General features: G+C 45.8%; 1 protein-coding gene across 1 annotated transcript; it reads left to right on the top strand.

Moving 5' to 3' along the window:
• The first annotated feature begins 7,795 nt into the window (after window positions 1-7,795).
• On the top strand, window positions 7,796-22,400 carry LOC130261171 (1,25-dihydroxyvitamin D(3) 24-hydroxylase, mitochondrial). Its single transcript, XM_056507116.1, has 12 exons — window positions 7,796-7,987; window positions 8,200-8,390; window positions 9,078-9,171; window positions 9,800-9,896; window positions 10,890-10,981; window positions 11,314-11,425; window positions 12,713-12,858; window positions 15,092-15,258; window positions 15,473-15,551; window positions 17,714-17,908; window positions 20,356-20,467; window positions 21,216-22,400. Exons 1-12 carry the CDS (start codon window positions 7,799-7,801, stop codon window positions 21,227-21,229), a joined length of 1,488 nt encoding a protein of 495 aa, XP_056363091.1. The 5' UTR covers window positions 7,796-7,798; the 3' UTR covers window positions 21,230-22,400.
• The last annotated feature ends 1,871 nt before the right edge of the window (window positions 22,401-24,271 follow it).

Here is a 24,271-nt window from a genome sequence, read left to right as displayed (position 1 = left end):
GGTACGGTCCGGGAGAGGCGGGTCGGGGCGATGGTCCGCCAGGGGGCGCTGTGTGCCGGGAATGGGATGGGATAAAGGGATAATGGGATAATGGGATAAAGGGATGGATGGGATGGGATGGGATGGGATGGGATAAAGGGATGGGATGGGATGGGATGGGATAAAGGGATGGGATGGGATGGGATGGGATGGGATGGGATGGGATGGGATGGGATGGGATGGGATGGGATAGGATAGGATAGGATAGGATAGGATAGGATAGGATAGGATAGGATAGGATAGGATAGGATAGGATAGGATAGGATAGGATAGGATAGGATAGGATAGGATAGGATAGGATAGGATAGGATAGGATAGGATAGGATAGGATAGGATAGGATAGGATAGGATAGGATAGGATAGGATAGGATAGGATAAAGGGATGGGATAAAGGGATGGGATCCATGGGATGGGATAAATGGGATGGGATGGGATGGGATGGGATGATGGATGGGATGGGATGGGATGGGATGGGATGGGATGGGATAATGGGATGGGATGGGATGGGATGGGATGGGATAATGGGATGGGATAATGGGATGGGATAAAGGGATGGGATGGGATGGGATCAATGGGATAATGGGATGGGATAATGGGATGGGATAATGGGATGGGATCAATGGGATAATGGGATGGGATAATGGGATGGGATGGGATGGGATTGGATGGGATGGGATGGGATAATGGGATGGGATCAATGGGATGGGATGGGATAACAGGATGGGATAACAGGATACTTAATTCTATGACATTGCCCAAAATATAATTATTTAAGTTTAGTTTTTTTTCTTTTTTTTTTTTTTTTTTTTTAGTTTTTTTTTTTTCTGTTCTGAATGACTGCTCAGATCAAAACCCCTTTCCAAAAGGAAAGACAGAATAATAAAAGATATTTTTGTGGCCCTCAGGCTGATGTTACATTTTATTTTGCTGCATCATCCCACTGAGGGGAAAAGTTAATCACCAAATTCCTCCCTGGAGAACAAACATAATCCCAGCTCTAAACCTCTGTTTTCCTCAGAAAACCAGCTCTCATCTCTGTGGCCTGGGGATCCTGCTAGGAAAGGACACAGCCTGAGCCTGGCTGGATTAACAGAGCAATTTCCCTCAAGAGAAAAGGAGTGGATTTCACAAGAACCCCATGACTTTGAAATCCTTCTCCCACATGCTGGGGCAAGCTGTGTGGGGTGAGCACTGCCAAGAGCAGCTGCCTGCAGACCTCTCTCATGTAAATAAAAGTGAAAACAGCGCAGGAGTGCAGAGTGGAGAAAGAGAAACCCGCTGAACCCAGCGCCCTCCTCTCCCCAGTTGCATAAAGGACTTGCTGCTTCTTGCTCTGCTGCTGCTGGGATCCTTTCCATGCCTCCAGCTCACATCTCTGGGCTCTTTCACACCTTTCCTGCTCTTTCACACCTTTCCTGCTCTTTCACACCTTTCCTGCTTTTTCTTTCACACCTTTCCTGCTCTTTCACACCTTTCCTGCTTTTTCTTTCACACCTTTCCTGCTTTTTCTTTCACACCTTTCCTGCTCTTTCACACCTTTCCTGCTCTTTCTTTCACACCTTTCCTGCTTTTTCTTTCACACCTTTCCTGCTCTTCCCCCCTTTTCCCTGAAGTCCCTCGGCGGCCTCGGAACCCCCGCACATCAATGTTTTATAAATTCAATTTGGGCAGGATGCAGTGGTTGGTTTTCCAGGTTCAGCCTGGATCACACTGAGCAAAAGCCACAGGAATGTTTCCTGCTTGCTGTGGTGAAGGAGGTGGCAGTGCTGTGACATTCCCAATATTTGGTGATTTACTGTGGAATGCAGGTCCTTGTGTCTGCCCTTCTTGCACCAGCACTGCAGGGGGGATGGAGACTGAAGAAAAAGAATCTTTTCTAAGGGTGTTCATCTTTTCCAAAAAAGATCTGAGTGAGACAGCTCCTAATTATTGATATGGCAAATCCTCTGATGAGAATTTTTAAATTCTTTTGCAATCTGAGGGAAGTTGGGCAGATTTTCTCACCTTCCTACCCCCATTCTTTCAAAATGCCTCATATTAGTCCAAAGCAACCTCACCATTCCACCCTCCTCTATATCCACATCTACCCTCATTAATTATTAAATTTCATCAGGTTCTTTCTGCAAAGCATCCCAATAAATTTTATCCCTGGTGAGGGGAAGTTGTCCCTGCCCTGCCCAGGTTCTGCTGCCCCAGATGGAGCTGGAGATTCCCCTCTGCTGGGAAATCCCTGGGGCTGAGCACATCCAAGGGCCTTTAACCCCAGCAGCAGAATAAACACAGAGTTTTATAATCCCTCTGCTGGTTTTATTCCAAACAAAAGGGAAACTCTGCCTCTGCCACCCTGCCCTTCCTCAGCAGCACTTGGCTTTTTTATCAACAGGGAATATTCCAGACTCTCAAATATTAAAATTTGCATTTTCCTTACTCCACAATATTGTTCAATAAATATTTCTAGGGGTGGAACATTTCCATTTTCCAGAAACTTTTTGTGGCCTGTACTGGAAATCTCTCTATGAGGCCTGAAGCTGCAGCATCATTTTTGCCTTTTTTTAACTTTTGTGCCTCACCTTCAATGAAAACTGCTCCCAAACTGTCACAGCCATGCAGGTAAAAATTATTTCCTTCCTAAGAGCAGCACTGGCAGTGCTGCAGATTGAAAAATCAGTTTGTATTCCTTGAAAAATTCACATGAGGAGAAGCAGTGTCCCCTGAACAACCATCACCCTGCTGGGTTTCCTCACCTTAGAGCACAACAGATTTTTTTTTTTTTACTATTGAATCTGAAGGTTCTGAACTCTCAGAGGTCTCTCATTAATATGTCCTGTCTGTGCTGTTACTCAGCATTTTTTAACATGTAGAAATCTGCATTTTTCCTCTTTTAACTTTTTTTTTTTTTTCCTTTGGATGGGGAAGGTGTTGGCTGACCCACAAGAGTGTGGAAGAAGACTTTTCCTCAGGGACACACCAGAGGAGTTCTTTTGCTGCTTCATCAACCAGAGCAACAAACACAAAAAAAAAAAAAACTGAAAAAAACAAACCAAACAAAGAAACAAAAAAAAAAAAAAAAACCATTTTCCCAAGGGCAGAGCTGCACTCAGAGACCTGAAGCCAAACCCTTTTCAGGTGAGAGCTGAGCTGAAATCAGGGCAGATTTTATCTGCTGAAGCAGCTCCCATCCCTCCAGAAGCAGGAGCAGCAGGAACCAGGCCCAGAGGGGATTGGGTTCAGCCCAGCCCTGACTCATGGCAAGGCAGAGCCTGGAGATTCATGGTGTTTTTATATATCTATTAAAGATTTCAGCAGAAAATATCCCAAAGCTACAGGCAGAGCTGTTCCACCCTCCCTGTGCCCTGGCATCCAACAGAAGTGCTCCTTAATAGTAAAAAATGTGAAGAATGTCCAGCTGATTTGCTGGTTTTGGGAAATTAGAGAGCAGGTATTAATATTCAATAATGTTAATATTAATTATTATATATTAATATATTAATATAATATATTATTATAATATACTGTTATATTAATTATTATTAATATTAGTTATTCATTAATAATAACAATTCAGAATGAAAATCCACTCCTAACATAAAAAACTAATTCAGAATGAAAATCCACTCCAACATAAAAACCCAATTCAGAATGAAAATCCACTCCAACATAAAAACTCAATTCAAAATGAAAATCACTCCAACATAAAAACCCAACTCAGAATGAAAATCCACTCCAACATGAAGCTGTTCCCACTGAGGAGTTACTTTGGTGATATTTGATGTATTTGAAGTGATCTTCACAAAATCACTCAGATCACTTTTCATGAGGTCCAAGGTTTGATCTGGAAGTTCAGATGTTTTTAATGAGCTTCCCAAGCACACCTTAAATCCAGGGGAGGAGCTCTGAGTTTTATAGGATTTCCAAGCTTTGTTCAGATATGTTACTTTTTTTTTTTTTTTTTTTTTTTTTTTTTTTTTTTTTTTTTTTTTTTTCCCAAAAGATAGGACTAGAAATTGAATCTGCTCAGAAAGCACCTTTAAAACTTGGATTAATTAAATATTTAGTGTGAAAAATTCAGCTGTGTGTACCTGTACAGATCTTCCACAGAAGCATCCCACTGGTTTTTCAAGGAATATTCTCCCCTGCAATCAAACCAAGAGCAGCATAGAAAAATCAGCTCTTTAGCTTTGATCTTCAGCTGTTTCCTGGTCCTTCACCTCAAAATCCTCCTTGCTATAGAGGAGAAGTGAAAAGGGTTTTTCATTTTCCACTCCCAGCTGGCATTTGCTGTTATACTGGAAAATATTGGGAATTCTTGTGGAGGGAACAGTGGTGACACCTTCACAGGTCCAGGTGCCTCAGTGGAGAGTACACCCAAAACTCAGCTCAAGAGCACTGAACTGGTTTTGCTTTTCTCTTGAGAGTGCTCTAAAGTGTGCTCTAAAGGTCACAAATGAAAATTCAAGCTCGGGTTTGAGATCTCTTGAAAAGGAAGGAAGAAGAGGAGGCTGCAAACAGCCCTGGACCTGCCCTTGAGCAGGAATTGAGGAATTATTGGCTGTCCCAGCTCCAGGCTCCCAGCACATCAAATTCCCTGCCAGGGACTTACACCACAGGAGTTAAACACAACCTTTTCCATTCTGTCATTTAAAAACAGCTCCAGAGAGAGAAGATTTCATATTAACAGAGTGGTTTCCTCCCTGGAGCTGTGAAGAACATGGAAAAACTGACCTGTGCCCAGTTTAGTCTTGACTTGCCTGCTCCAGACCCTTCACAGCCATGGTTTCACAGGCACGGAGCTGTGACCCTTCAAATGAGTTCATTTCCATCCCTTAAATAGGCAGAGTGCACAAATTGTCTCTTCTTGCCTGGTTTCTCAGAACTTATCAATGAATGGAGCCTGAACTGCCTGCAAGGACAGTGGGATGAGTTCCAGTAGCACGGCTTCAAAGCAAACAAATCACAGAATGTCAGCTTGGGGTGTCCCCTCCTCAAAAAAAAATATAAACCTTTGAACCAACTTGAACTTTAAAGCCTGTATGGGAAGTGCTCTGACCTTGTGGCCCACAGAGGATGATCCCATTGCAGAAAATCACTTGGGAAGGACATATAAAACTCCCAGGAAAATTCTGCAGTGCACATTTTCTTTTCTTTTGTACATTTTCTCTCTGCTGATCACTGCTGCCTTGGTCTCCTTCTTGTTGCTAATTTGACTTTGAGACTTGTGCCTTTGTGTGTCAAATCCATTTTCTGATCATGTGCTCTGTCCAGCACACTCACTGTCTGCACACTCAGCTTCTGACAAGAAGCAAAAGGGGATTAGAGCTGAGTCACAAAAGGCACTTGGGAAAGAAAAGTAGCGTGGGGTGATCTGACAGGTTGAAAGCCAAACTGTCTTTCCTGGAAATCCTCTGGATTATAGGTAGCTCTGCCTTGCAGCAGGATCAAACTTTCCCTTCCCTTCCCTTCCCTTCCCTTCCCTTCCCTTCCCTTCCCTTCCCTTCCCTTCCCTTCCCTTCCCTTCCCTTCCCTTCCCTTCCCTTCCCTTCCCTTCCCTTCCCTTCCCTTCCCTTCCCTTCCCTTCCCTTCCCTTCCCTTCCCTTCCCTTCCCTTCCCTTCCCTTCCCTTCCCTTCCCTTCCCTTCCCTTCCCTTCCCTTCCCTTCCCTTCCCTTCCCTTCCCTTCCCTTCCCTTCCCTTCCCTTCCCTTCCCTTCCCTTCCCTTCCCTTCCCTTCCCTTCCCTTCCCTTCCCTTCCCTTCCCTTCCCTTCCCTTCCCTTCCCTTCCCTTCCCTTCCCTTCCCTTCCCTTCCCTTCCCTTCCCTTCCCTTCCCTTCCCTTCCCTCCTTTACCTCTTCCTGCTCCTCTCCCTCTCTCAGCCTCAGACTTTGACCATTTCTGAGCAGTTTCTGATGAAAAGACGGTGATTCACCCGTTATTGTCGGGATTTAGTGGCTAACAACACTCACAGTGTTAGGGAAGGGAATTCTGCCTCTCCGATGATGCCCACATGACCTTTTCTGGTTACTCAACCAGAGATTAAGGACAATTCACACCCCACAGCTCGTTATTCCGCAGCTCCTCGCATTTTTTTTTTTATTCCGTCTTTTTAAAGTGCAAATGCTTCGGGAAAACTGAGCGGCTCTGCCACCTGCGCTCTGCGGGATGGACACCACAGCCCCTCCACGCCGGTGCTCGGACTCCAAAAATACCAATTAAGGGAAAAAAAAAAGAGAGAGAGAGAGAGAGAGGGGGAGAGAGAGAGAGAGAGAGAGAAAGAGCTACGAGACCTCTCGCACGAACTCCAGGCAAGGAGCGGAGCCGCTGCCACCGCTGCGTCCCTTCCTCCTGGGGACCGGAGCCGGAGCATCCCTGGATCCCAGCGTGTCCCATCCCGGATCCCAGTGGGTCCCATCCCCGCATCCCCGCGTGTCCCATCCCCGATGCCATCATGTCCCATCCCCGCATCCCCGCGTGTCCCATCCCCGATCCCAGCGTGTCCCATCCGCTCACCCCAGCGTGTCCCATCCCCGGATACTAGCCTGTCCCATCCCCGCATCCCCAGATCCCAGCGTTTCCCATCCCGGATCCCAGCGGGTCCCATCCCCGCATCCCCGCGTGTCCCATCCCCGATGCCATCATGTCCCATCCCCGCATCCCCGCGTGTCCATCCCGGATCCCAGCGTGTCCCATCCCCGATCCCAACGTGTCCCATCCCCAATCCCAGCGTGTCCCATCCCCGGATCCCAGCGTGTCCCATCCGCTCATCCCCGATCCCAGCGTTTCCCATCCCCGATCCCAGGGTGTCCCATCCCCGCATCCCTCTATCCCAGCGTGTCCCATCCGCTCATCCCGAATCCCCGCGTGTCCCATCCCCGATCTCAGCGTATCCCCTCCCCGCATCCCCGCGTGTCCCATCCCCGGATCCCCGCGTGTCCCATCCGCTCATCCCGAATCCTCGCGTGTCCCATCCCCGATCCCAGCGTGTCCCATCCCGCATCCCAGCGTGTCCCATCCCGCATCCCCGCGTGTCCCATCCCCGATCTCAGCGTATCCCCTCCCCGCATCCCCGCGTGTCCCCTCCCCGCATCCCCGCGTGTCCCATCCCGCATCCCCGCGTGTCCCATCCCCGATCTCAGCGTATCCCCTCCCCGCATCCCCGCGTGTCCCATCCAGGATCCCCGCGTGTCCCATCCCGCATCCCCGCGTGTCCCATCCCCGATCTCAGCGTATCCCCTCCCCGCATCCCCGCGTGTCCCATCCAGGATCCCCGCGTGTCCCATCCCGCATCCCCGCGTGTCCCATCCCCGATCTCAGCGTATCCCCTCCCCGCATCCCCGCGTGTCCCATCCTGGATCCCCGCGTGTCCCATCCCCGCATCCCCGCGTGTCCCATCCCCGATCCCCGCGTGTCCCCTCCCGCATCTCCGCGTGTCCCATCCCCGATCCCCGCGTGTCCCCTCCCGCATCCCTGCGTGTCCCATCCCGGATCCCCGCGTGTCCCATCCCCGATCCCCGCGTGTCCCATCCCGGATCCCCGCGTGTCCCATCCCCGATCCCCGCGTGTCCCATCCCGGTTCCCAGCTGGCGCGGTGCCTCCCCCGCCTCTCCCGAACCCTCCCATGACCCGCCCGCCCCGCGGGCTCCGCGGGCAGGGCCGGGGCAGCCGCCCCACCTCACCCCACCCAGGGCTGCCATTGGCGCGGATGAAAGTCCAGCACCTCGGGCTGCTATAAATGCTGCTCGGCTGGCCCGGGGCCGGCACCGCGGCCATGGGCGGCTGCAGCATCCTCGCCGTCCTGCCCCGCCGGCTCCCCGGGCGCACCTGCGGCCGCGCCGCCTCCTCGCTGAGCGCCCTGCGCCCGGCGGAGGCGCTGCCCGGGCCGCCCAGCTGGCCGCTCATGGGCAGCCTGCCCGACGTGCTCTGGAAAGGGGGGCTCAAGAGGCAGCACGAGACGCTGGTGAGGCGGCGGGGATGGGGAGGGAGTCGGGAATGGCGTGGGGATGGAGTGGGATGAGGATGGGGTGGGGTGGGATGAGGATGCTGCGCCGGGGAGCGCCCCGCACTCACCTCGTTGGTTTGTTTTTTTTTTTTTTTTTTTTTTTTTTTTTTTTTTAATTTTTTTTGTTTGTTTTTTTGTTTGTTTGTTTGTTTGTTTTCCCTGCTCCCCAGGCTCAGTACCACCGGAGGTTCGGGAAGATTTTCCGCATGAAGCTGGGCGCGTTCGACTCGGTGCACATCGCGGCTCCGTGCCTGCTGGAGGCTCTGTACCGCCGCGAGAGCGCCTGCCCGCAGCGCCTCGAGATCAAGCCCTGGAAAGCCTATCGCGACTATCGCGACGAGGGATACGGGCTGCTCATCCTGTGAGTGGTACCCGCAGCATCCCGGCTGCCGGCAGCGGGTGCGGGGGGTTCCGGAGCCCGCGGGATGCGGCAGCGCCCAGCCCGGTCCAGGGGGCCCGGGGAACCCCAGGTTGAGCCCCCGAGAGTGTTGGGGGCTTATCCCCCTCCCCGAGGATTCCCCTGAGGGTATTTGGGGCTCATCCCCCTCCCCGAGGATTCCCCTGAGGGTATTTGGGGCTCATCCCGCTCCCCCGAGAGTCCTCCGAAGGTTTTCGAGGCTCATCCCCCTCCCCGAAGATCCCGCCCCGAGGGTTTTTGGGGCTCATCCCCCTCTCCCGAGCATCCCCTTGAGGGTTTTTGGGGCTCATCCCCCTCTCCCGAGGATCCCCCCGAAGGTTTTTGGGGCTCATCCCCCTGCCCCGATGATCCCTCCGAGGGTTTTTGGGGCTCATCCCGCTCCCCTGAGGGTCCCCCGCGGGTGTTTAGGGTTCATCCCCATCCCCGAGGATCTCCCCGAGGGTTTTTGGGGCTCATCCCGCTCCCCCGAGGATCCTCCCCGAGGGTTTTTGGGGCTGATCCCCGTCGGTGCGATGGAGCACCAGCAGCGCGCACGCTGCGTTTTGGGTTTTTTTTGGTTTGGGTTTTTTCTCTTTTCGTTCCCCTTTGAGCTTTTCTCTCCCCGACCTCGCTGTTGCTGTTTCAACGCAGGGAGGGCAAGGACTGGCAGAGGGTGAGAAGCGCCTTTCAGAAGAAATTAATGAAGCCCAAGGAGGTTGTGAAACTGGATACGGCGATCAATGAGGTACCGTGCCCGGAGCGATCCCCTCTCCCCAGGGGAATTAAAGCCGGTCCGCTTTATCTGCATGGCTTTATTTACTCCACAGCGATAAAATCACGACTCCAGACCCAGATCATTCAGGGAATAACTAATACAAACTGATTGCCAGGGTCTGAGACAGCACAGAAAGCTGGAGCTGAGACTCCACAGAAAAACAGGATTATCCCACAAGGCTCCTGCTAACAGCTTTTCCCTGCTTTTCCTGCACTCAGTGTTTTGTTTTTTTTTTGCCTTTACCCCTTCATTCTTGTGCTGTCCCCTCAGGGAACAGCTCTGTCCTTAACCTCTGAGCTGCTGAGGGAGTTCGAGGAGCTCCTGTGATAAACACCTTAATCCTCAGTTGTGAAACCCTGAAGGATTGCATCCCTGGGGGGGAAGCACAGAGTTCATCGAAGCACAGAGTCGTGTCAAATCCAAACCTTTGTTCACACAGGGGGAAGTTGAATCTTGTTCAAAGAACAGGGAACAAAAGGATTCCTCTCGTGCAAGATTGTTATCAGTTTAGGAGGCAGCTGAAATGCTGAATTACACCAGGTTATCAGCTGATGTCATTTTATTCCCTTCTTTTCTCTCTCTTCTCTCCACTATTTAGGTCCTGGAGGACTTTATGCACAGAATAGATGAAATTTGTGACCACAATGGACAGATGGAAGATGTCTATTCAGAATTCAACAAATGGTCTTTTGAAAGTGAGTTGGATTTTGCCTGAGTGTGCTGCACCTGCCAGGGCATTGCAGCTAAAATATGATCAGGGATGAATGTGTTGGCTGATTATTTCCAAACTCTCAGCTGTGATATCATGGAAAAAGAGTTGCAGAACAGCCAGGGACTGTCAGTGCAAAATTCATCAGCACAAATATAAATTTCTGCATGGCTTGTAAAAATTCAAATATTCCACTGATTTATAAATAAAAAAATTGGGGGGATTGTGGTTCATTTATCTAGAGTGGGATCAGATTACACACAGCCTTTTTTGTCCATCTGATATTTAATTATCAGCAGTGCAGGATCAATGAAATATTCCAATAACAGAGTGCTGGCTGTGGGCAAAGATTGGAAAATCCCATTTCCAGTGTTTACATTGGGATTGGGAAAGATTTACCAAGACAGAGCCTCATCCTCAGAAACCTTTCAGAGCACACTGAGGAATCTGCCAGGAGTGACACACAAAGTGGCTCAGTGATTCCCAAAAATAAAAAGGATGAAGCAGCTCTGCCAGACCTCTCTTGGCTGGCTCCTCTCAGTGGATGAACTCCTCAAAGTGATTTTTTTTTTCCACTTTCAGTGGTGATGGCTGCTTTTAGAAAGGGAGAAATAGGAAGTGACAGCTTGAAAAGAAAGAGGGGAAACAAGACAAGAGGTGGAGCGTGGGATGCTGCCAGTGTTTGTGAGTGCTCTGTGCTGTGGAAAGCTCTTCAAGCCCATTTCTCCTGCCACTCAATTTTCTTCAGTAAAATCACCAAATATGCAGCTCTGCTGCTCGTGAGGGGAGCAGTGGCAATGCTGATTTGTGCAGAAATTTTGCTGTCAGGGCCCCTGAGCTGTCAACCCTGCTGGGGCCAGGGCAGAGCTGCTCTGTATCAAGAACATTTTCAGAAAGCTCATCCAAGCCTTGCCAATTAATAATGCATCCCACACACCCTTTGGTGTATAAATTTAATTACAATATTGCCTAACAACAGGTATCTGCCTGGTGCTGTATGGAAAGAGGTTTGGCCTCCTGCAGCAGGACGTGGAGGAGGAAAGTCTGAACTTCATCAAGGCTGTAAAAACGGTATGGGAGGGTCTCTCCTGGGGCTCTGGGGATTTTTTTTTAATCTCTGTTGTTAATAAGAGGCAGAATTTAAAGGGAAAAAGCAGCTCAGGCTTCTGTGCTGCCAAAAACCACCTTGTGCCACTCCCAGCAGCTGCCTAAAACAAACAGGATGCATTCCCTACTGAGGAAGCTCCTAAAATCCCTAATTTTCACCTCACCTGTCCAGGATGGGAAATCCAGCAGAATTTTGCCTTCCTGAGAATCTCCCCCTGCTTTCCAGGCTGGTGTTGCTCAGGGGTTGGATGGATGAAGGGATTACCCAGAGGTTTCCCCTCCTCTTTCCCCCACAGATGATGGCCACTTTTGGGATGATGATGGTGACCCCCGTGGAGCTGCACAAGGGGCTCAACACCAAAGTCTGGCAAGCTCACACCAAGGCATGGGATGATATATTTAAAACAGGTCATTATTTAACCCCAATTTATCTCCTTGCTCTTTATCACTGTCTTTTCCCTGCTGGAATTGATTTTTTTTTTTTTAACACTTGCTGTTAATCCTTGCCTTCAGCACAGATTAAAAGTCCTTTGCTGTACCTGACCCTGGATTTGTTCCCATGTGGGAGCAGTTTTTAGTGACTAACACCCAGTTTGTGGGGCAATATCCCAATCCCAGGGAAATTCCAGGATTCTCCACTTTAATCTGTCATTAAAATAAATTAGAATGTATAATGTGAGAGTATAAATGAAAAGGGACTTCCCTCACGTTTTCTTGAGAAACAAGAATTGTGCATGCAGCAAAAACCTGCTTGCTAAAAAAAAAAAAAAATAAATAAAATAATTAAAGCTTTTCTGAGCAACCTGCAACACAGGTGTCAATCATAAAACCAGAAGTAATTTAAATAATAAGATGCAGTTTGGCTTTTGGACAACATTTTTTGACTATTTCAAATGAGTTTGCCTTCCAAGCTTAAAAATTACTCAAATTCCAGATGTGAATTTAAGTTTGTATTTTTAATAGTTTTAAAATTTCATTAATTTGAACAGTGAGAGCCATAACTAAAGGTTAAGAAAACTTTTGGAAAGTTGTAACACTGAGATATTTCCCTTGGGCATTTGAGTCCCAAGGCTTTTTATCCTGCCAGCCACACACTCACTAATTTTATTGCTGGTTAGTTTATGGGCTTTAGGAAAGACACTTTCAACCAGTTTTGCTCAGAAAAACCAGTTTGACACCTTCACTTAAAATGAATAATTCCTTACAGGAACTGGTTTTAACAGCTGGGATATTCATGAGCAAAATCTGTTTATTTTTATTTAAAAAAAAACCAACCCAGCATGTCGAAATTTGGCATCTCTTTGTGCCTTCCCTGGTAAACCCAAGGATTACATTTCCCCTCAGGGGTTCTGGGTGCTAAATCCCTTTGATTTTTTTAACACCTTGATCCCCTTTGAATAAGTTTTCCACACTCATGTTTCTGTTTGCTGAATATTTCCCTCAACGTGTCACTGAATTCCTCCTCTAATTTAAGGGAGAAAAATTCCTGAGAGTTTGCAGAATCTCCTCTGTTGAAAAGTGATTTTTGGGACTGAGTTTTTTTTATATTAAAAGTGAAAACACCATCTTTATTCACTATAACTCCACTCACTCTTTACCCACTGCTGCAAGCAGAGCCCAGCTTGGCTCCTATAAAACCCCATGTGGGTTTGCTGTTGTTTTTATGGGATTTTGAGGGATTTTCCTTTGCTCCAGCCAAGCACTCCATCGACTGCAGGCTGCAGAAGCACTCAGGGAAGCCCCAGGAGGATTTTCTGTGTGACATCTACTCGGGGGGACACCTGTCCAGGAAGGAGCTGTACGCTGCCATTGCAGAGCTGCAGATCGCGGGCGTGGAGACGGTACAGAGGGTTTTACAAAGTTCTGGTTCCTCCCAGTTCCCTCCCAATTCTCTCCTGAGCTGCAGAGCACCTGGGTGGAGACGGTACAGAGGGTTTTACAAAGTTCTGGTTCCTCCCAGTTCCCTCCTGAGCTGCAGAGCACCTGGGTGGAGACGGTACAGAGGGTTTTACAAAGTTCTAGTTCCTCCCAATTCCCTCCTGAGCTGCAGATTGCCAGTGTGGAGATAATAAGGAGGGTTTTACAAAGTTCTAGTTCCTCCCAGTTCCCTGCCAGCTCCTTCCTGAGCTGCAGAGCACCTGGGTGGAGACGGTAAAGAGGATTTTACAAAGTTTTAATTCCTCCCAATTCCCTCCTGAGCTGCAGAGCACCTGGGTGGAGACGGTAAAGAGGATTTTACAAAGTTCTAGTTCCTCCCAGTTCCCTCCCAGCTCCCTCCTGAGCTGCAGAGCACCTGGGTGGAGATGGTAAAGAGGATTTTACAAAGTTCTAATTCCTCCCAATTCCCTTCCTAGCTGCAGATCACCAGGATGGAGATGGTAAAGATGATTTTCCAAAAGTTTCAAATCATTCCACTTCCCTCCTTGCCTGCAGATCACCAGAGTGCAGATGATAAGACTGATTTTCCAAGGGTTTAATTCCTCCCAATTCCCTCCTGAGCTGCAGATCACTGGGTGGAAATTGTAAAGATGGTTTTCCAAAGGTTTCAATGTATTCCATTTCCCTCCTGAGCTGCAGAGCACCTGGGTGGAAATGGTAAATCTGATTTTCCAAGGGTTTCAAATCATTCCAGTTCCCTCCTTGCCTGCAGATCACCACAGTGCAGATGATAAAACCGATTTTCCAAGGGTTGTAATTCCTCCCAATTCCCTCCCTAGCTGCAGATCACCAGTGTGGAGATGATAAAACTGATTTTATGAAGTTTTAATTCCTCCCAATTCCCTCCTGAGATGCAGAGCACCAGGGTGCTGATGTAAATCTGATTTTCCAAAAGCTTCAGGTCATTCCAGTTCCCTCCTTGCCTGCAGATCACCAGAGTGCAGATGATAAAACTGATTTTCCAAGGGTTTAATTCCTCCCAATTCCCTCCTGAGATGCAGAGCACCTGGGTGGAGATGATAAAACTGATTTTACAAAGTTTTAATTCCTCCCAATTCCCTCCTGAGATGTAGAGCACCAGGGTGCTGATGTAAATCTGATTTTCCAAAAGTTTCAAATCATTCCAGCTCCCTCCTTAGCTGCAGATTGCCAGTGTGGAGATGGTAAAGATGATTTTTCTAAAGGTTTAATTCCTCCCAATTCCCTCCTGAGCTGCAGATCACTGGGTGGAAATGGTAAAGCTGATTTTCCAAGGGTTTCAATGTCTTCCATTTCCTTCCTGAGATGCAGATCACCACAGTGGAGGTGGTAAAGATGATTTTCCAAGGGTTTCAAATCATTCCAGTTCCCTCCTTACCTGCAGATCACCAAAGAGCAGATGATAAAACTGATTTTCCAAAGGTTTCAATTCCTCCCATTTCCCTCTCTACCTGCAGATTGCTGAGGTGGAGATGGAAAAACTGATTTTCCAAGGGTTTCAAATCATTCCAGCTCCCTCCTGAACTGCAGATCACCAGTGTGGAGATCATAAAACCGATTTTCCAAAGGTTTAAATTCCTCCCAATTCCCTCCCTAGTTGCAGATCACTGGGGTGCTGATGCAAAGCTGATTTTCCAAAGGTTTAAATTCCCCCCAATTCCCTTCTGAGCTGCAGATCACCAGGATGGAGATGGTAAATCTGATTTTCCAAAAGTTTCAAATCATCCCAGTTTCCCCCAGTTCTCAGTGACCCAAGTGCAAATGGATTTTTACCAGAAATCCCAGGATTTTTTACCAGAAACCCCAGAAATCCCTTTATTTATTTTATCCAGAAATCCCTTTATTTATTTTATCCAGAAATCCCTTTATTTATTTTTCCCAGAAACCCCTATATTTTTCCCAGAAACCCCTATATTTTTCCCAGAAATCCCTATATTTTCCCCAGAAACCCCTATATTTTTCCCAGAAATCCTTGTATTTTTACCTGAAATCCCTGCATTTTTAATTCTGGAGGACAATGGGACTGCTCATAACCCCTCAGGCTGTCAAAATCCCATCAAGCTGTGCCCAGCCATAAACATTTCTTTGAACTTTGTGCAACTTTTTCCTTCTGTCCCTAAAAAATGAAGACTTCACCTTTCTTTTTGCTTTTTCCAGACAGCCAACAGTTTGCTGTGGGCTCTGTACAACCTTTCCCGTAATCCACACGTCCAGGAGAAGCTTTTCCAGGAAATCCAGAGAGTTTTGGCTGCCCAGGAGAGCCCAAGTGCTGAGAGCCTGAGGAATATGCCTTACCTAAAAGCCTGCCTGAAAGAATCCATGAGGTGAAATTCCCAAATCATTTTTAAAGAAAAAAACAAGTTTTTTCAAAAAAATCACCAATTTTTTTTTTTTTTTTTTTTTTTACCAGCTTTGCACAAGGGAGAGAGAATTTTCCAGCACACAGAATTTGGTTCATCTTGCTGTCTGAGGGAAAATATGAGGGATTAAAGGAGGGAAATTGCAGGGAATTTAACCCATTGTTGTCTTTCCCTGCAGATTAACCCCTTCAGTGCCTTTCACCACTCGCACCATCGACACAGAAATGGTTCTGGGAAATTACCTGCTGCCCAAAGGGGTAAGTCAATTCATTGGGATGTTTTGCCATTTATTAATTGCCCTTTGAACCACAGAAATTGTTCATATTCCAGTTTCAAGCTGGCTTTGCCAAAGTACCAGCCCCAGGATGAGGAAGGAAGGATTCACCCCAAGGATTCCCAAAAACACAAACCCACACCTGCCTGCACTGCTGTCAGATTTAGCCAGAAATATTGGCCTGAAATACTTCTCATGTGCCATTCCAACATTTTTTAAATTTTTTATTCAACTTTCCCCAGGGTTCTCTGAGGAAACCACGACCTCTTCTACATTCTAATGATTTTTTTTTGGGAATGACAACAGCCCTGCTGAGTTTTTCCACCCCTCAGCCTCTTCCCTCGGGGCTGGTTTGTGACGTGGTTTGTTGGGAAAGAAATAGAAAAATCTCATGAGTGCTTAGCAAGTAATTTTGAAGCAATAGATGAAATAGAGATGTTGGCATATTTTGACATAGAGGCTGAAAAAGTTATTTTAAGGTTTGAGGCCTCTTCTTTTGTTTAGATGATGCCACAAATACCAAAGAACCAACAAACATTTTGTCCCAAGCCTGGCAGGAAAGGTTTGAAGATAAGGGTTACAGATAAGAAAGCCATAAAACATGGTAATTTAGTAGTTCTTATAGATTGCATGCAAATATTAGGAAATTGTATTAGATTGGTTAATGGAAATTAAAATATTCATTATAAAAAATACTTATTGTATTGCAAACAGGAAATTACTTTCTCTTACCTCTTGCTTTTTACCTTATTCCTCTTATCTCACTCTTTTATTTTTCTCCATGCTCTACACTTTCTTTTACACACACACCCTTATAATAAACCACAAATAATAGAGAGTTGCTGAGTCTGTCCAACCAACAACATGTCAAAAGAGAAAAGAGCTTTATAAAAAAATACATTCCGGCAAACAAAAACTCATAACCTGTTTTAAAATGTTTGTTTTTCCTTTTAAAAAAATTCTTTTCCTTGTAATAATGGCATTCAAGATCCTACGACATTTAATTTTCAAGGCCGTTAATAGTTATCATTCCTTCTACCTCTGTGGTCAACCACATAAAAATGAAAAACATAAAACCATCTAATTCTCCCTCCAGTTATCAACGGTGAGCAAAACCACAATTCAAATCAAAATAAATTAAATAAATAAATAAATAGATAGATAAATAGAGAGATAAAATAAATAAATAAATAGATAAAAGAAATAAATAGATAAAATAAATAAATAAATAGATAAATAGATAGATAGATAAATAAATAGATAGATAAAATAAATAGATACATAGATGAATAGATAAATAAATAAATAGATAGATAAAACAGATAAATAGATAGATAAAACAGATAAATAGATAGATAAAATAAATAGATACATAGATAGATGAATAGATAAATAAATAAATAGATAAAACAGATAAATAGATAGATAAAATAAATAGATACATAGATAGATAGATGAATAGATAAATAAATAAATAGATAAAACAGATAAATAGATAGATAAAATAAATAGATACATAGATAGATAGATGAATAGATAAATAAATAAATAAATGAAATAGATAAATAGATAGATAAAATAAATAGATACATAGATAGATAGATGAATAGATAAATAAATAAATAGATAGATAAAATAAATATATAGATAGATAAATAAATAAATAGATAAATAAAAGAAATGAATAAATAGATAAAATAAATAAATATATAAAATAAATAAATAGATAAAATAAATAAATAAATAAGATAGATGGATAGATAGATAGATAGATAAAATAAATAAATAAATAAAATTTAAAAAGAAAAAAAAAACCCGGGGAGCTGTTGTAACCCAAAACCAGGGGTAGAAGGAATGCTATAACTCTTTCTAGGGTCCTATCTCATTGGCAGGAAAGCCATAATGGCCTCTGTCCTCCCTGATCTCCCTGTTACCCCAACTCCGTGTCCACATCCTATTGGCTTCTTCCTCTTCCCTAGAAAACTCCGTTAGCTGGGACCCCAACCCTGCAATAAACGAGATCCCTGAGCAAGGCAAAGCTCCTCTTTGGATCCCTTCCTTTACCTAACACTCTACGCGAATCGCTGGGATGGAGCCACAGGGTTACCCGTCCCCACAGCCATTCTCTGTCTCCCTTTGCCGCAGACGGTGCTGATGATCAACAGCCACGCCCTGGGCTGCAGCGAGGAGAATTTCAGGGGCTGGGCAGAGTTCCGGCCCGAGCGCTGGCTGACCAGGGGCTCCGTCCATCCCTTCGCCCACGCGCCCTTCGGCCTCGGCAGGAGGATGTGCGTGGGGCAGCGCCTGGCCGAGCTGCAGCTGCGCCTGGGGCTCTGCTGGGTAACCAAAAATGGGAATTTGGGGGGTTTATTTCTTCAGGTGATGGGATGCACAGCCCAGGGTGCTGATGGGTAACCCAAAAAATGGGAATTTGGGGGTATTGTCTCTTCAGGTGATGGGAGGAATAACCCAGGTGCTGATGGGGTGCGTGGGGCAGCGCCTGGCCGAGCTGCAGCTGCGCCTGGGCCTCTGCTGGGTAACCAAAAATGGGAATTTGGGGGTTTTATTTCTTCAGGTGATGGGATGCACAGCCCAGGGTGCTGATGGGTAACCCAAAAAATGGGAATTTGGGGGGTTTATTTCTTCAGGTGATGGGATGAATAACCCAGGGTGCTGATGGGGTGCGTGGGGCAGCGCCTGGCCGAGCTGCAGCTGCGCCTGGGCCTCTGCTGGGTAACCAAAAATAGGAATTTGGGGTTTGTTCCTGCAGGTGATGGGATGAATAACCCAGGGTGCTGATGGGGTGTTGTATTCCAGCTGGTCCATAAATATGGAATTGTGGATGCAGACAGGGAAATGGGTAAACCCCAAAAATGGGAATTTGGGGGTTTGTTCCTGCAGGTGATGGGATACACAGCCCAGGGTGCTGATGGGGTGCGTGGGGCAGCGCCTGGCCGAGCTGCAGCTGCGCCTGGGCCTCTGCTGGGTAACCCAAAAAATGGGAATTTGGGGTTTGTTCCTGCAGGTGATGGGATGAATAACCCAGGGTGCTGATGGGTGTTGTATTCCAGCTGGGTCATAAATATCGAATCGTGGATGCAGATAGGGAGAAGGGTAAATCCCAAAAAATGGAAATTTTGGGGTGTTTTGTCTCTTCAGCTGATGGGATGCAGAGCCCAGGGTGCTGATGGGTGTTGTATTCCAGCTGGGCCATAAATATCCAATTGTGGATGCAGATAGGATTTACCCATCTCCCCAACAAATGGGAATTTTAGGGGGTTTTGCTCCTCCAACTGATCAGACCCAGAGCCCAGCACGCTCTTCTATTCCAGCTGGGCCATAAATATCGAATTGTGGATGCAGACAGGGAAATGGGTAAACCCCAAAAAATGAGAATTTGGGGGGTTTGTTTCTCCAGCTGATGGGACCCAGAGCCCAGCATGCTCCTCTATTCCAGCTGGGCTATAAATAAGTACTGTATTATGGCCATGAATAGGGAGATGGGTAAACCCCAACAAATGGAAATTTTGGGGTGTTTTGCTCCTGTAGATAATGGGATGCAGAGCCCAGTGTGCTGATGGGGTGTTGTATTCCAGCTGGGCCATAAATATCGAATCGTGGATGCAGATAGGGAGATGGGTAAACCCCAAAAAATGGGAATTTGGGGGTTTGTCTCTTCAGGTGATGGGATGAATAACCCAGGGTGCTGATGGGGTGTTGTATTCCAGCTGGTCCATGAATATCGAAGCGTGGATGCAGACAGGGAAATGGGTAAACCCCAACAAATGGGAATTTGGGAGGTTTGTTTCTCCAGCTGATGGGACCCAGAGCCCAGCATGCTCTTCTATTCCAGCTGGTCCATAAATAAATACTGTATTATGGCCGTGAATAGGGAGATGGGTAAACCCCAACAAAAGGGAATTTGGGGGTATTGTCTCTTCAGGTGATGGGATGCACAGCCCAGGGTGCTGATGGGTGTTGTATTCCAGCTGGTCCATAAATATGGAATTGTGGATGCAGATAGGGAGCTGGGTAAACCCCAACAAATGGGAATTTTAGGGGGTTTTGCTCCTCCAACTGATCAGACCCAGAGCCCAGCACGCTCTTCTATTCCAGCTGGTCCATAAATATCGAAGCGTGGATGCAGACAGGGAAATGGGTAAACCCCAAAAAATGGGAATTTGGGGGGTTTGTTCTTGCAGCTGATGGGATGCACAGCCCAGGGTGCTGATGGGTGTTGTATTCCAGCTGGGCCATAAATATGGAATTGTGGATGCAGATAGGGAGATGGATAAACCCCAACAAATGGGAATTTTAGGGGGTTTTGTCCCTCCAGCTGATGGGATCCAAAGCCCAGCTGCTGACAGGGATGTTTTATTCCAGCTGCTCCGCAAGTACAGAGTTGTGGCCACGGACAGGGAGCTGGGTCAATACCCCAAAAATGGGAATTTTGGAGGTTTTTGTCTCCTCCAGCTGCTCAGACCCAAAGCCCAGCTGCTGACAGGGATGTTTTATTCCAGCTGCTCCGCAAGTACAGAGTTGTGGCCACGGACAGGGAGATGGGTAAACACCCCAAAAATGGGAATTTTGGAGGGTTTTTCTCCTCCAGCTGATGGGACCCAAAGCCCAGCTGCTGACAGGGATGTTTTATTCCAGCTGCTCTGTAAATACCATTTGATCACAGAAGGGAGCTGGGTAAATACCCCAAAAATGGGAATTTTGGGGGTTTTGCTCCTCCAGCTGCTCAGACCCAAAGCCCAGCTGCTGACAGGGATGTTTTATTCCAGCTGCTCCGCAAGTACAGAGTTGTGGCCACGGACAGGGAGCCGGTGGAGACGCTGCACTCGGGGATCCTCGTCCCCAGCCGGGCGCTGCCCGTCGCCTTCCAGCCACGAGCAGGTGGGTGCAGCTCCCCTGGCACCTGACCTGGGGTTTTATTGTGAAATGGGAGTGTAACCAGCTTGTCTGCTCTTCGTTCTCCAGTGCCAGAGCCATCCTGATTCTTTATTTAACAAGTTGTCAGTATTTCAACAGGAGATATTCAGTATTTTGCACAGCCCGTGGATCTGGAGTTAATTTTATACCCACGTTTTCATGCATGATGCAGACAAAAAAAGAGGGAAATCAACAGCAGGAAATACCAGCCAGTGTGTTGTTAGAACTTCTCCACTGCATTCCCAGCAGATGGAAAAGAGCATTTGACCTTGAGCATCAATTTGCAGATTAAAAAGAAGAAGCCTTAGAGAAGGAATGCTCACTGCAGAGTTCAGATAACAAAACTTCATTTGAGGCAGAAGGACAAAGGAAAATCGATTTGTGAACAGTCATGCAGTGTAGCAACTTATTTTGAATGTAGGGTTTTCTCTCTCACAAGTTTATACAAATAAGCAAACTTACCTGTGCAATAACCTAAATTGATAAAATAAGTCTCTGATCTAGAATTAAATCCTCCAAATAGAAGGATTTCAATCCTTTCAATAATGGTGAAGATTTTTTTTTTTTTTTTTTTTGCCAGCCAACACCACTGGAAAAAAAAAATCTCAGAGTATAATCTGAATATTCACTCCTTTAACTGAAGTTTTTTCAGTGCTGTTTGCTTTGACATAATCACTATAAAGATTTTTTTTTTTTTTTTTGTTCAATGCAGGTTGCAAAAAATAAAGGACAGCCCTGGTGCTGCCTCCTCTTAAGAGAGAGACATCAGCTGTGGAAGTCAAGCTCTGGAGGCTGCAGAAGAAGAACTGGAAGAAGAAGGGAAGAACTTTTGCAGAAGAAGAAGGGAAGAACTTCTGCAGAAGGGAAGAACTGAACCCTTGAACAGCTGCTGAGCCAGGAATAGCACCAGGAAAAGCTCCCAGCCTGATCTATTGGGGAAAATGTGTTTAAAAGGAGAGAAAAACACCAAAAATGTGGAAATCCAGGGGTTTAGTGCAGCTGGGGAACTGTGCAGGGCGAGGAGCCCTGGGAGGGTTTTTAACAGCCCAGTTTGGGGAGAGCTGCCCCAGTTTGGGACCAGTCACAGCTGAACTGGCCCTGGCAGCTCAGTCCTGCTCAGTGCCATGAGGAGGGAGCTGGGAGTCTGGAAAAAAAGCTAAAACAGGGCTGGAAAAATGGGAAAATTAAAAAAATAAATTTCTTTGGCGTTCTGCACTGCCTGGGTAGGAGGGAAATAGGGACAAATGCACCTGACAGGATTTAGTGTTTGCTTTCAGCAGTTGCAGTCTCTGCTCCTCCCCGTGGATTTCCATCCCTCCAGCTCCTGCACAACCCATTTCATCCCACCTTAACTGGAAAAAAAAAAATCTTAGTGGTCTTAACTGGAAAAAAATCTTAGTGGTCTCTCAGTGCATGAGAAGGCCTGATCCAGAAATGGAACCACTGGAATCCTATGGGTTCTGCCTCTGAGGAGGGATGGTTATCCTAACAGGATATTACATGAGATTAATGACAGGAAATTGTGCTCCCAACAGCAATTCCACGGGAAATCAGGACCCTAAACGTTTCCAAGGGGTTTATTTCTCGTGGACACTGCAATATCCAAAGGTTCCAATTGTCACTGCCCTGAATGCAATATTGGATTTTGGCTGTTATGGTCACTGCTTTTACACTTTTGCAGTTACTTTATCTGAATTTTTTTTATTTTTTTTTTTTACATGCTGATATGATGCAAGATTTTAGTATTTGTTGGTTTGTCTTGTTTTTCATTTGTTTGTTCTGTTATGCTCAGATGTGTAAATGTACCCCCACAACAATGTATAAAACAATTTGTGCATTACCTGAATATTTCTAGGCTGTTTTGTAAGAAAATAAAGAGTTCTATTTTTTTTCCTCTAGAATTCTTCTATTACTTATTTTAAAGTCGTTGCAGATTTTAAAAAGTTTCTGCATCTTTCAACAGTCTGAACACTTTCTACCTGGTATGGAGGTCCTGGGGTGGGACTGGGACATTTCTCTGATATAAAATCCATACAAAGTTCTGAGGAAGGATGAAAATAGCTCGAATTTTTGCAGAATCAGAAGAAATGATGCATATTTTTAAAATGCCATCCCTCAGCACCATTCCTGTCAGGGTGAGAGCAAAGAGGATGGGAAATCAATCCCATCTGTATGGGAGATCTCCCAAAATCCTGGGATAAAAACCCACACAAAACCTCTTTTTTTTATCATTATCAATTAATATTTCTGAGTTAGGATTTTTGTTTTTTAGATCAGTGGACCCACAGATGCTGGTGCTGCTGCCAGGGAGTTCTGGCTGATTCTGCACCAGCTCAGGAACAAACCTGGGCTCTCTGCTGGGTGACCAACAGTCCAACAACCACCCAGCTGGAAAATGGAGTTCAGGAATCTTGGGAGGTTTTCAGGTTCCTGAAGTTTGCACAGAACTTCATTAATCTCCCAGTGAACGTCCAAAGCAATTTGCTTAGGAAATAGATAATTATCAAACTGCACAGATAATGAATGACCAAGCCAGACTTCCACATTCAGAGCTTTTTTTTTTTCCCCTCCTGTTTCCGGAGCAGAAACCCAGCAGGATGCCCTGAGATTAATAAATACCTGAGAAACCTTTCAGCCAGCAGGATAAATGCATTTTGCTGCTGTGGCAGGAGTCCCTCATTCAGAATTTCCATTCCACTTCCCTGTGATCATTCCTGCAGTCACTCCTGGAGGAATGTTGGGTCATTAATGGAATTAATTGGTCTCCACACTCCCTGTCTCAACAGGGAATTGAGGGAGGTTTACCTGCCCAAAAAAGAAGAGAATTCTGTTCAGCCTTTGGGCATGTTGGAATTGAAAAGGCAAAGTTGGAGCCAATAATCTGTGTTTTTGTTACAGGATGAGAGTGCCAGTCTTCAGGCCTGAATCTGGAATTTGTGATGCTCCTGACAAGCTCTGAGTCAGCCCCTGCAGTGGGATTTTTAAACTTTCCCTCTCCCCTCAGTGACAATGCTCAGGTTTGTCCCCTCCAGCCTGACAAGGACCTTTGTGCTAACAGTGAGGCAGAATCCACATCCCTGTCAACACTTTAATTAATGGTGCAAAATAACCCAAAATCTAAAAAAAAAAAAAAAAAAATTTAATTCTGTGAATTGTTCACAGCTGAAGTTCATTCCAGGACAAATGTTCAGAAAATTCATCCCATGCCTCATTTTAAAGATGTGAAACTTCATTTTTAATTCAGTGGCACTGCACTGGGTGGGTGGGTTTTTAATGAATTATCACTTAGAAAAGGAGAAAGTTGGACAATTTTCATCTTGAAAATTCATGGAAGAGTTGTAGCTTTAGCAGAAAAAGCTGATTTTGGCTTCAGATAATTGAAACAAGAGGTTTATTGAGATTGAAGCTAGCAGCAGCTCATTAATCCCTTACCCTGAATGTGTGAATTCCTCTGAGAATTTGAGCATTGATAGATCAAGGTGTGGGTGGCTGCATTCAATTTTTTTTTTTTTTAATGAACTCCTTTCAGGCCAGGCTTGGAGAAAAGTGTGACTATTATATTATATTATGAAATTGAGCATTGTGTTTATTCACTTTTATTTATTCTTGGGTATTTTTGAGTATCAGAGTTGAAGAGAGTGAAAACCAGAGAGTTTTTCTTTCTTGTCTGTCTGTTCTCCTGGAATTTCATTAATGCTTCATACAACCTCTGTATGGATTTTTATCTCTTATATTCCCACATCCTTTGCTAGCAGAGGATGGATTATA

Source organism: Oenanthe melanoleuca, chromosome 20 (genome assembly GCF_029582105.1).
Source record: "Oenanthe melanoleuca isolate GR-GAL-2019-014 chromosome 20, OMel1.0, whole genome shotgun sequence".
NCBI lineage: Eukaryota > Metazoa > Chordata > Aves > Passeriformes > Muscicapidae > Oenanthe > Oenanthe melanoleuca.
Note: the sequence above shows the minus strand (reverse complement) of the source record. Positions and strands in the feature narration are given on the sequence as shown.

Bases quoted from the DNA above. Each gene is read 5' to 3' on its own strand.
- LOC130261171 (XM_056507116.1), top strand. From the start codon at position 7,799: ATGGGCGGCTGCAGCATCCTCGCCGTCCTGCCCCGCCGGCTCCCCGGG. The intron at 9,897-10,889 runs GTGAGTTGGATT...GCCTAACAACAG, and splicing joins CAACAAATGGTCTTTTGAAA to GTATCTGCCTGGTGCTGTAT. The intron at 12,859-15,091 runs GTACAGAGGGTT...TGCTTTTTCCAG, and splicing joins AGATCGCGGGCGTGGAGACG to ACAGCCAACAGTTTGCTGTG.